Source organism: Mchenga conophoros, linkage group LG9 (genome assembly GCF_057382185.1).
Source record: "Mchenga conophoros isolate Kocher_MC1m ecotype Shallow Benthic linkage group LG9, M_conophoros_male_GT1.1, whole genome shotgun sequence".
Classification (NCBI taxonomy): domain Eukaryota; kingdom Metazoa; phylum Chordata; class Actinopteri; order Cichliformes; family Cichlidae; genus Mchenga; species Mchenga conophoros.
Window position 1 is genome coordinate 30,483,019 of NC_140534.1, and position 12,509 is coordinate 30,495,527.

The 12,509-nt window shown below is 41.2% G+C and overlaps 1 protein-coding gene across 1 annotated transcript; it reads left to right on the forward strand.

The window, feature by feature from the left end:
- Window positions 1-2,381: 2,381 nt before the first annotated feature.
- On the forward strand, window positions 2,382-10,450 carry eef1e1 (eukaryotic translation elongation factor 1 epsilon 1). The gene is made up of 4 exons (XM_085287485.1): window positions 2,382-2,525; window positions 3,699-3,896; window positions 6,878-6,973; window positions 8,599-10,450. Exons 1-4 carry the CDS (start codon window positions 2,442-2,444, stop codon window positions 8,740-8,742), a joined length of 522 nt encoding a protein of 173 aa, XP_085143611.1. The 5' UTR covers window positions 2,382-2,441; the 3' UTR covers window positions 8,743-10,450.
- Window positions 10,451-12,509: the final 2,059 nt, after the last annotated feature.

The window sequence follows — 12,509 nt, forward strand, 5'->3', positions numbered from 1 at the left end:
CCTGCACAGTACATAGTTAGTAAGCCTAGTTTTGACTGACATGTGACATTTCATTATGGGTAAATCATATGCGCGCAGTATATATCCAAAAAGACACGCCACACACGATGTCACATCCAGGACACACTGCAGAGGCAGACGGACAGGACAGGAAAACTTTGCTGCAGGACTTCAGACTGGAACTCCAGACCTTCCTCTGTCATTCTGATTCTATTTGACCACATAGCATCACAAGAAAAGCTTTAGTGATAAGATGCACGCAACTAAGAATGGACAGAAGGATCATTTTTGATTAGTCCAACCTACATTGATGGGAGCTGGGAGAGTACACCAGGGGAATGCTGGGATACACAAATACTGTGCTTTTATTGAACTCAAACTACACTGAACAGCCACGCACTCATCTCTTTACAAAGAAATGCGCTTATAAATATTCAAAATCTAATAGTAAGGCACCAGCTTTCTGGCTTCAGCATGTACTCTGTTTGTAGTCTGAGTGGTTATTGATCATCGGACTAATAGTTTGGATTAGCTGTTTTTAATCTGTATTATCAATAGACTGGCTCAGAAAGCAATAAGTCTTAGACTCAATATCAGTTATCCAAATATTCAGATACACCAAAACATTTTTCACCTAGCACAGACTTATGAGTCATTCAAACATAAAAAAACACACCTAACCCTAAAGATGAACCAGTGTTGTGTCTACACATAACAGACAGCCTATCAAAGAACCAATTTTACATTGTATCTTCATTGGCAGCAGCCTGTCACAAAAACACATTGTTTGTTTCAGTTTCTTTAGTTGAATCTATGAAAACTACCAAAGATAACACAGTTTGACAGACATAAAACTACTTTATCAGCAATAACCGAATTTCCCAGAGGAACCCACCCGAGGGATTAATAAAGTTTTATCTTATCTTATCTTATAAGATGATAAAAAAAAAAGGTGAAAGAGCTGTTAGCTGAAAACGTCTTTCTCAGCATGGTGTGCACTGTGTCCTTAAATAGTTTGGGGCAACTGGATAAAAGAAAAACGGTCAGGCCTTAAAACTCTCTACAGCAGATAAACAGTATCTGACAGTCATGTCCTTAAGAAACAGGGAAAAATCCAGACATAGGGTCTGAGCATCTGGACCATGAGCTGATACGTCTACTGTTCACTGAAACCTCATCAGCCTCCTGGAGGAGGCCAGGACAGAGGGACAGCAGTGAGTTTCTGCAGCCATCTGTAAAACATGGTGGAGGCCGTGTCATGTTGGGGTAAGTAATGTATTACACGTCACTCATTACTTTTCTTAAAAGTAATGCAGTATGTTACTTAAATAAAGGAAGAAAAATGTTTCTTTCTAACTGCACTGCACAGAGATAACTGAAGAACCCTTTGTAAGGAAAGTAACAGCATAACTGTAACTGTAATCAAATTACTAAATTTAGTACAGTAGCAAGTTACATTACTTTGTTATTGAACTATGTAATGTTATTACAGTAGTGCACTACTATGTTACACCCAATATTGGACATGCGCCCATCGATATATTAAAAAAAAATGAAGGATGATTCAAGAATTTTGCACAATACTGCGGGTTGCCTTGTGATGCCATAATAGCTCTGGTCTGCTGGGGCTAAGACACAAGACCTCTGGGTGTGTACTATTGTGCTTGGCAGTAAAACGCTGGCATTCCTTTAGATCCTGTGGGTTGCAGGGTGGGGTCTCTACAAATCAGGCTTGTTTCATCCCATCCCATGAACGCTTGATTGGTCTAGAATCTGGGGAGCTCAGAGGCCAGGCCAGGCCAGGCCAGTGCCAGGTTCACTGAGCTGATTTTTAGCAATTTTTGCAGTCTGGTAGATGCACTCTCCTCCACCCATGGCAGCAACATTTATTTGGGTGTAAACGTGTGAAAGTCATAAAAACAAAATACCTGAACCCAGTGAATTTCATGCGACACCTTGCATTGTAACCTGCATCCACAGGTTGATCTAAAAAACATCTGCAATAAATCTATGATCAAATTAATGTATATGTAGGAATGAGTTTCATTGTTTCCTGAAATAAAAAATTATGTAATCTATTTGGAGATTATTATTATTATTATTATTATTATTATTATTGTTGTTGTTGTTGTTGTTGTTGTTGTTGTTGTTGTTGTTGTTATCATCATAGTTCCTTACAAAGTAATTTTATAGCAATTTTATATAATAGCCCTTACTAAATAAAACATAAAGGTATCTGTATTTTAATTTATTTTATTTTTTCACAGACTGGTTTCATCGGTTAAGTTGGGCGAAGCTCTGATGCAATACAATGAAAGGATTCGTATGCCAAGTTTTCTTTGGTTAAATCTTCAGTCAGTCAAGCGTGAGTGGGCGGGAATTGCGACTTTAAGCCAATCACATCATTCGCACATTACCCTGCCCGTCCGACAGTCACAAACATGGCGTTGCGGGAGCTATCTTCGCTGGAGAAATACCTTGGACAAAAAAAGGCGAATAAGTACAGTACGCAGGGGGATAAAAAGGTGATATAACGGTTCATTATTGTGTCATTTACTGTAGGTGATACAATTGCCATTTTAATTGAAAGGCGCCCTCCGAGCTGTTGTAACCGGGACACCTAGCTATAGCAGGGGAGTGCTAACACGCCATGCATGTGTGTTGGAAATAAAGCTGTGCTTATAGTGTGTCTATATCGGGCTGTTCGTCTGTTGTCAGCTAAGTTTCTCCATTACCCCAGGATTTCCACGCAGAGAGATGTGTTTGCCAGCGGTCTTGTTGGGAAAAGTCAGGATAGTGGATAGCATAAAGCTATAATAGACGTAGCCCCATGCTTTGTCTATAGCCGTCCATTGAAACTAAGCGAGGGGAGGAGTTAGCTGTCAGTACCATGGGATGGACAGAGCAAGTGAACTCTAGTAGTGTATAGAACTATGTTTAGAATAATATAAATTTAATTTGTAGTACTAATAATAGTAAATTCTTGTTATTTATTTTATGCAATTTATTTTCATTCAGGGGAAAATAAACATATTTGCGAAACGGAAAATTGCGAAAAATTATAGCTATTGATAATAATGTCTTATAAAGTATGAACAAATTAGAGTTTCAACATGAAGCCCTTATCATCGAATCATCATCACTCATTCATACACATTTTGCGTCCTCCTAAAAACCTTAAACCGTTTTTGTTGTATTTTTAAACAGTGTTTTTTTTTTTTAACATTAATTACTTTATCCTTTTATTCATATTTATGACCGGACGTATGTTTGTTTTTAAATGCAGCTACTGGATATTTGAATTTATCTATCTATATGTCAGTAAATAAAACAACAGTAAATAATGTTTTTGTAGAAGTGGGGGTAGCAATCTGCTCCAGATTTTTTTAACGGATGCTGTAGTGAAAGGTTAATAAGGAAAAGTTGTGAAAGTATTTTTTCCCACCCATATTAAATTCTTTCTTCTGGATATCAACCTAACCGTCCATCGTAATTTCACTAATCAGTATTTTCCAAATTACACATTGATAATCGGCGTGGATATGAGATCCAGACAGTCTAATAAAATAAATGCATTTATTAGGGACGTTTTGCAATCACTGGAAATGAAGCGTGTTATTTAGAAAGACAGTGCTGGCTTCTGATGCATTCAAATGATTGTTTGTAACTACCCCTCACTGTCACTCCTCGCCCTCCAGGTACCTGTGCTACAGAATAATAATGGTCCTCCGCTGGTGGGGTTGGTGACCATCGCCTGTCACCTGGCGAAAGAGGCCAAGCGCCCAGAGCTGCTGGGTGACACCGCAGAGAGCAGAGCGGTGGTGCAGCAGTGGCTCGAGTACAGAGTGACCAAACTCGACAGTTGCACAAAGGAAGACATCAAGACCGTCCTAAAGGTAAAAGAGCTGATTTTCAAGGAAATCCTTTCCTTTTCATTGAAACAGCATTTCTAGAGTTAAATGCATACGTACTTAAAATGATCCCAGATTTTAATCCTGATGTTTCCAAGCATGCTTAGAAGTCTTATTTTTTTCTTTGTGCTAAAATCAGTGTTAAAATTGTTCTCTTTCTTTGAGAGTTTCTTTGACAGTTTCTTCCACATTGACCTCCTGTGACCACCAGTTGGGTCAATGTGTGTGTCTCTTTGCCTTATTAAGGCGCGAGCGACAGGAATACGGGCTGATGTATGGCCCTTCAGTGACATGGCCCCACGCGACAGAGCAAAATACTCTAATGTGCCTGACGCCAGTCAGCGTGAAACGGATCGTCAGCCGCTGGTCGGCTGGATGCCGCGCGCCTCTTGGCACCGTCCTGTCAGCGTGAAGTGTCTGTGCATTTGTGTGTGTGTGTGTGTGTGTGTGTGTGTGTGTGTATGTGCGCACTTCTCAGCGTGACACGCTGTTGTGTCATGGCTGAGAAGTCATGCTGTGCGGCAGCATGTTATCTGGACAGGCCTCTTAAATATTTTAATGGTGCCACTTACAGACGGAAGTCGCCCTGAGCAGCTCAGCACTGGTGCCCGGTGGCCCCCTGTCCTGTCCTGCTGCTTGAGCCGCGTCCTTAACGCTCTCCTTTTAAGCACACCAGTCATCTCCCATTAAATTATGCTCAGATAAAAGTGTCATCTGGAGGAGTTTTTAAACTTTCTCACCCCAGGATGCAAATAAGACATTTTTGCTTCGCAAGCTGAGACTTGTTTCCGAAGTAAACATCTTGTCACTCATGTAATATGTTGATAAACAAGCCAGTTTGGGTTGGCCCTGAACCCAGAGACAAGCTGAGTGTTGGTGAAAGTCTGTCACTCCACTTTAAACAAATCAGGCCAGTATTGAAGACTTCCTGCTGCCACTCAATTTGACTATTATCTTTTGTTTCAGCATGCAAATGCTGTAGTATACAAATGATTGCATCTGCTAAGTACTTTGTCTTCAGTGAGTGGAGAGCACGATCATTCAGTTTTTGACAAAACTGTAAACTCTCAGTGTAAACAGAAATAATTTTCACTTATTCTGTTTTTTTGACTCCTGTTTAATGTTTTCAGGTGTTACAATTGAAAGTAAAAAGCCTCTCACACAGTGTCAGCCAGGACAGGCTTCAACCTCCCTCTATATCCAAGGCTGAATAGGCAGATAAGAAAATGGATGGATGGAGTACTGAGCAGAGTACTGACGGCTATGGTTGCCTGAAGGCCAAATGAAAGTGGTATAAACTCGAGAGATCACTGTGTCTGAGTCCAAGAATGGCAGCAACAATAAAAATAGCATCTGGAGCATCAAGTTTGTACAGAAATAATAAAGAAAAGGTGTGATTCATTAGTGCACCTGTATCTCCTTTTCTTAGTTATTCATCAGCTCGAGTTGACTGTTCTGTAGGATTTTTATCTGAATGCAACAACAGCACTGATGCACAGTTAGCAGGTAGCAAAGAACCCAGGTTTGAGCTCCATGTGCTGGGTGCAGGGCAGCAGGAGAGCTGCCTCTCCTCTGATGCTCGACTAGGCTTCAGCCTGATGGCTGTAGGCTACAGAAAAGCAAGGATCTGACTGTGGAAGGGGAGGAAGTCTGCAGTCTTCATGCCTTGTTTGGCATCACCCACACTTCCCGCACAATAACTCCATTTGCCCCCAAGATGCTCTGTGTGTGTTTGGAGTTTTCCCTCGCCTTCGCACAATGTACAAGTGCTAAAGATGGTCCCTTCCCCAGGGACCAGCACTTCCATGCACGACTTTGCTTGCACAGACACAGACTGAGGAGTGCACGACGTGCCGCCCAAGTTTAAGACGGCTTCATTAGATTTGCAAGCGAGAGTTGTAGTCATTTGGTTGAGAAGTAAACAAATAGCCCGTTTTGTACAGCATCTGTGCTAAGTCGCCAGTCATGGGGAGAGATGACATTCCCCCTCAGGTTACATATTATTCCTATCCACATAGCAGCACACAGACACGCACGCAAGCCATGAACCAGACTCGTGTACCTCACGCACCCACAGATATATAGGTTAATGAACCTGCTGATGTGCCCCCTTTAAGTCTATACCGTCCATCAAGACAGTAACATTTCGTAGTCCCAGCATCTCTTTTTTTAGGGATGCTTCTGATAGAGTTGTATTGTTGATTGTCATTCATGCTTAGAAACATTTACTCATTTATGCTTAGAAATATTTAACCATAGATGCTTAGAAGTGTATAATCAATTGTGTAGTGATAAGTTGTGTGATCTTTAACAGGCTACAGAGGCCTGGTGTGCATTCCACACTGGGAGCATGGGAAAGTTCGTACCTTGTTTAATTGTTATGGTAGGATTAACGTAGTTACATTTGTTTTAGTTTAAGTGCTTTTTTGTGTATAAATGAACTGCTAGACTTCCTTACTGTGTTATCTAGGATGAGGGGGGGTCTACCCTCTTCCTGACCAAGGATGTTTGCTTGTGTGCTTTTATGACCCTTTGATCAGCAGTAGCACACACACACACACACACACACACAAGGTACTCTTTGTGTATGTAGACGTCATATGTTAATGAACCTATGCATATTCATGTAACCTCAATAAAAGGACAGTGATACGGGAGAACGGACGAGAGCAACTGGGGCCAAGCGAAGGAACGGCGTTTGTCCGGTTCTCTCCCGTGCACGAGTAACATGAAGCTTGCCTACTTCGTGTCTTGCTTTGCGGTGTAATTATATTGCCTTCAACGTTCCAGCGAATAGGTTTATGCTACAAACCCATCAGCTTCATTAGTGATTCATATAATGTGTCCATCTGTCACATTAAGACATTTGTGTTTGCATTGAAATACTTACCATAATGCATAAATTATCATAAGAAATGACCTGATTTGCATAGCGTGTCTTATGCTCTTGAAATTTCCTCTTTCAGGACCTCAATCTCTACCTGCAAGACAAGGTCTATCTGGCCGGAAACCAGTTCACCTTAGCTGATGTTTTTATGTACTATGGAATCCATCCAGTCATAGTAAGTTACCTGTTTGAAGCTCCCTTATGTGCCGACTTCACTCGTAAGCCTCAATGTTTCTGCACATTTATCAACTTAATGTATTCTGGGGTGTTCACATTAACTTTGAATCTTTATAATGTGCTTCTAGGAAACACTTTGTAACAACCAAACATTTTAGAAACTTGTCTTTAGGTTTTTCAAAGTTATTTGTCTAATTACATTCTTACAATCATTTACCAAGGATTCATCTATCCACCCCATCTTTCACACTTTTCTCTCCTTATCAACAATCACTTCGGTCAAACCTCAACTTTAATAAGGAATTTGTCATCTTGCATAACGTACAATTAGACCAGTCACATGGCCACAGGGCACCGAGGTCAAGCTGGCAATAAACAAGCGATGTGGCATAAAGTGATGTCTTTACCCTCAGACCAGGGACAAGTAAGTTTGCTACGCCTTACAGGATAAAAAAACAAGCGAGTTCAGAAATGGGAAAGGCAGAATGAGACGGAGGCGGGGGGAGAGATCACATGTTCAGAGATGTCAGTTTTTGTGGCAAAGATGGAAGGCCCCCACCTCCTCCCACTCCACGCCACCAGGCAGAGGGGCGTCACTTTGGTTTGCAGTCAGTGTGGTTTTTAACCTCGGGGACAGAAGGTCAGCTAGTGCGACCCTTAACCACAGCCTGCGCTGATGTTCAATTCATGGGAAACTACTTTACACAAACATTAAACCTGACTGATGCTGGAATGGTTGTAGGCCGGATCGTTGTCCGTTTTGAGGAATTTCCATATTCCGCTTAATTATGTGATTTAAAAAAAACACGCTTAATAATGTTTTCCAAGGCCATTTTAGTGCTTCAAATATTCCCAGTTGTCCACCTGCATTATGCTGCAACTAAAAGAAAACCAGTGTAAAATTGGTTACCATGTGATTATCATCATGTGAAATCTGCTGAACTTTGTAACTGGTTTGTTTCAGGCTTTGATATCTGCTCAGTTGTGACAGCAGAGACAAATACATGTTTTATATCACATATGAGTGCCATATTAATCAGAGCACATCAAAAGTGCATAAAAAAGGCAGCCGTCATGAAGCTGTTCTTCAAGTGTAATTATTTTTAGATAAGAACATTCAAACCAACCTAAACCAGTGCATCAACACTTCTCGCATGTGATCTCATGAATGTAAGCATTGCTTACATGTAGCCTCTCTTTAGCGTTTTGTTTTCCTCATAAGAGTTTCACTAAAACTGGATTCCTTTTTTCCTTCTTCATTTAATGGGATTTCTAAATAGTGTAGAAGAAAGTATCCAGGTTTTCACCAAAATGAGAGTAAATTCTACTGATTGTATTCATCCTTATTTAACCAGGAAGTCAAACTCGTGTTTAAGAATCTATTTTGCGAGTGTATTTGAGACCCAGATAGGCAGCATTAACATGTTTTTGATAACAGGATAAAACTGAGGGAAGAGGGAAACGCACTGCTTTATACTTGTAATGGTTCATATTTGATTGTTTTTGGAGGAAACTCATGAATGTTAAACCATCTTTGACTGTGTTAAATAGATTTTCTGTCAGTTTAACTCGCCTTCACGATGCGGTTAAACGCGTCACCTCCAATGATCTTCTCTTTCCCAGGTTGACTTGGCCATCCAGGACAGGGAGCAGTATGTGAATGTTACCCGCTGGTTCGACCACATCCAGCGCTACCCTGGTGTCCGGCACCACCTCCCTCCAGTAGCTGTGCTCAGGAACAGAATTTACACCAGCAGACACCACTGAGACCTGACCACCACCCTCCGCCTATCCAGTCTCACTCATCACTATCCTGCCGCAGATCTGGACAACTCGTGTGCTCACCAAGACTGCGTCACATCACGATCATAACTTCCATACTGTAACACTGATATTCTGCGTTTCAGATTCTTATTCTCGCCTAGATGTTTTTGTTTTAGTCGCAAACCTGTACTCTTATCTTTGGTTATGTAGGATAGGCGAAGAACACAAAGTTTTTCTATGTTAGGTACTATAAAGGGAATAACTGCTACTACAAATGTAATTCAGTTCAATCATTCTTTCACACAAGGTCACTGTTTTTAATAAATATATTGCCTGATAGAGTAGGCTTTTTGTTTTAATGAAGCGTTAGGAAGGAAGGAAGTGAAGGAAAGAAGGGTGTCTGTCACTGTAACCCTTTGGTGACTCAGTAATGCTAACACTATGAGAAGTCTGGCACCTCAATGCTTACTCAGTGATGATGGGAGCGACGATTTGAGGCCGTTTGTTTTGTTTTTGACTTTGGAAAGTCTTGTGTGGCTTTGTGGGTTGCAGTAAAATGCTGCTAGCTTGGCTGAAAGGTGTTTCTATTTATGAATGATTATTTGTTTAATCTGAGCCTTGAACTCAAACATGTGATAAGTATTACAGTTTCAAAGAAGGTTTAAGATGTTACTTAACTGGAAGCACGTTATGTCCTTGGGGAAACGCTGCTTCCTCCGTGCAGCCTCACAGTCGGTCCCATTTCTAGGATGTTCCAGGTTCCATATCGTGACCCCACAGACTTGTGGGTATTGCCATCGTCTCCTTGTATCTGATGCTATTATGTTAGGATTTCGTTTTTCCGTGTGCATTTAGTGGACGGTTTAGTTTCTGTGTGTGTGCTTGTGTGCGTGTTTTTGTTCTTTTCCTGATTACATCCCCGCTCCGTGTTCCACTTCCTCACCACCAGCTGTGTGGGCAGCAGTGAGCAGTTGAGCGTCAGCCCCAGAGTCAGAGATCAGAGTGAGGCTCCAATCAGTCCCACTACCACCACTGTTGATGCTGCAGGCCAGAGAGAGGGCAGCGGGCTCACCAGCTGCCACACAGATCCAGCCAGCCAAGGCCAGAACCCAGGCCCCTGGGCGACAGTCAGCCACTGTGTGTCATTTCAACCCTCACGCTCCCATGGGGCTACTGAAGAGAGAAGGACGAAGGGAGGCAGAGAGTGAGCGAGGGAGGAAAGGAGAGAGGGCCACGCAGAGAAGAAGAGCACCCAGAGGCAGAGGGATCTTTTTGTGACATGTGAACAATAATCAGTGCCTCCGAAAGCCTCACTGCTGCTGACTGGCTGTTTGCTATTAGCACCATTTACAGGCCAAATCATGGCAGTGTTGGTCTAACCTGTGTTTTAGCATCATGAAGCTACGATAAAAGCAGAATGAGGTAGGGTTAGAGGAGTAACGCCATAAAATCATCCTTTACTTAAACCTTACAGCTCTTACATGGTGGGACTGACAACTTTATGTAATACTCTTCATAGCTTTATCGTTCTGTTTTTAGATGTTGACATTTCAGCCATGTTTTTTTGTTGTTTTAAATCCCCTTCCCGCCAGCATGTCTTGCATATTGTTCATTGCTTAAACCTCAGCGGTTTGTTATCCGGTGTAATCATGATGCTCATCCTGTGCCAATAAATCAAAGGGATCCGCAGCTCATGACCCCTGATTTCTTACAGAGTGTGCATATTCTTCATGAATTTGTTTTGCACAGCCAGAATACAGAGCTATTGTTCAGCAGGGTTCTGTAAGACTGCACGCTGTGTGTTTGTGGCAAGTGTTATAAAAGTAGATGTGAAGGATATAAACAGCTTGCAGTCATCTGAGTGAGCCTTGTGACTAGCTGGAGCATTTTTATGGTGTTCTCTACCATTAAAGAAGCCCTTGTCCTCCCGGTTATGTTAACATTAGATCGGAATGCAGTTTTGAACGCGTAGCATCTGACAGGCCTGCTAACTTCTGAGGTGTTAAAAAAAAAGTTATGCCCTCTTAACTTGCAGCTGGGCAAATCTAAAATTATGTGTGTGATGTTTCCATAGTTACAAACGTGGCAACAGTAAAATACTTTTATTATAAAAATAAAAACCTTTCAGTCACAGAGTTCGCATTTGAAATTGTTGTTTATTTAAATGCAGAATTCAGGGAGTGATGAGTGAACGCCCCTGTGGAGCTTACAGGTGCGAGAAGCAGGTTAGTTTGAAACAGAAACTGACAGCTGGCAAAAAACCCACTGCAGTTAATAAGGTGCATAAACAGCTTTGTTTACATAGTAATATATGAATCAAATTGACCCAAAAAAAAAGGCAGAAAATAAACCAATAAAAGTGACAAGCAAATGTTTCTGCACACGAAAGAGATGATCAAACATCACAGCTGAAAATTAAAATAACGTAATGAAATAAAAAGTGTTTTCATCTTGTGTGTTAATGCTGTGAGGTTGATATCCAGGTGATTCACATACAACCCAGTTTGATCTTAAGTGGGTCAGAGCAGTGAGACTTTCCTACCTATCGTTCTCAAGTAGTTGAACTGTACGTTTAATCCCTGAGATTTCTCGACACCAACAATAGTACGTCTCAGTTTTTCTACATGATACAGAGCATTGTCAAAAATTAAAAAAAATCTAAATTTACAGAAAAAAGTCTATCCTATTGTCAAGACTGTCCTGTAATTATAGAGCCAAAGGTTTTTTATAATTCACAAACAATGTATAATTCATCTTATTTTAGTTATTTATGTTACTGTGGACAGAGTATAAAAAATAACGATTTCTCTTTTAGATTGTGAAAAACATGAAACATTTATGTCATTAATCTGTTTATCTCCTACTTTGGTTTAGTATGAATGGCCATGGGGGGAAGTCGTTATCAGCAGGACAAGTTTTAAAATTTTATAAAGTTACAGTTAAAATTCCTAAATTTATGTCCTCCATATTTTCCAAAAATGTCCAGTTGGCCAGATTGAAATCTGGCAGTGCCAATTCTGGCCCCCTGGCCTTATGTTTGACACCCCTGAGATCTGTGACAATAAGGTGACTATCTATCGTTTAAAATCGGCATGGGATGGTTTTTAGTTTCCTGGGGGGGGGGGGTTTCTTAATCTATCCCAAGATATTTTTTGAAGCACGATGCTGACGAGTCAGTCATTTTTAAACTGTCTCTCTCGTCCTCGCTCTTTGCTCAAGCGGTCAGCCAAATCTCAAAACGCCGTTGTGGTAAGGCCTCACAGTTAGGCTCCTCGCTGATCAAACCTGAGTGCAGGCAGAGTGAGGGGGCCACAGCAGGTACACAGGACAGAGGCACCAATTAGGGACGACCTTCATGATGACTTCTGAATGCGAGGGAAGCAACTCTCTGCAGGGGTGACCCTCCACTGTGGCCCCAGATTGACAAGCTCAACAGCTTTCTACTATACCAACTGTCCCCCGCCTCTCCTGCAGCTTAATAATAGTGAAATACAATTTTCTTCCTTGTGAGGGACCAGTCAAAGGTCAATAATGTAAGGTCCTCATCAGAATATAGAGATGATTTATGAGCTGTGATAGGGAATGGCCCTGTTACCACCTTCTTTCTTTCTAAAGTCAGGCATAAAAAGAGCTTTAAAAAAGTAAAAAGAAAAATTTAAAAAATATAATATTTTGATTGGGTTGCTAGGAAACACGATTAGTTTGTTTGTTTTTATCTAAGATCATTATTTCTGCAGTGGTCCTGACTCCACAAAAGTCACAGTGTGCAA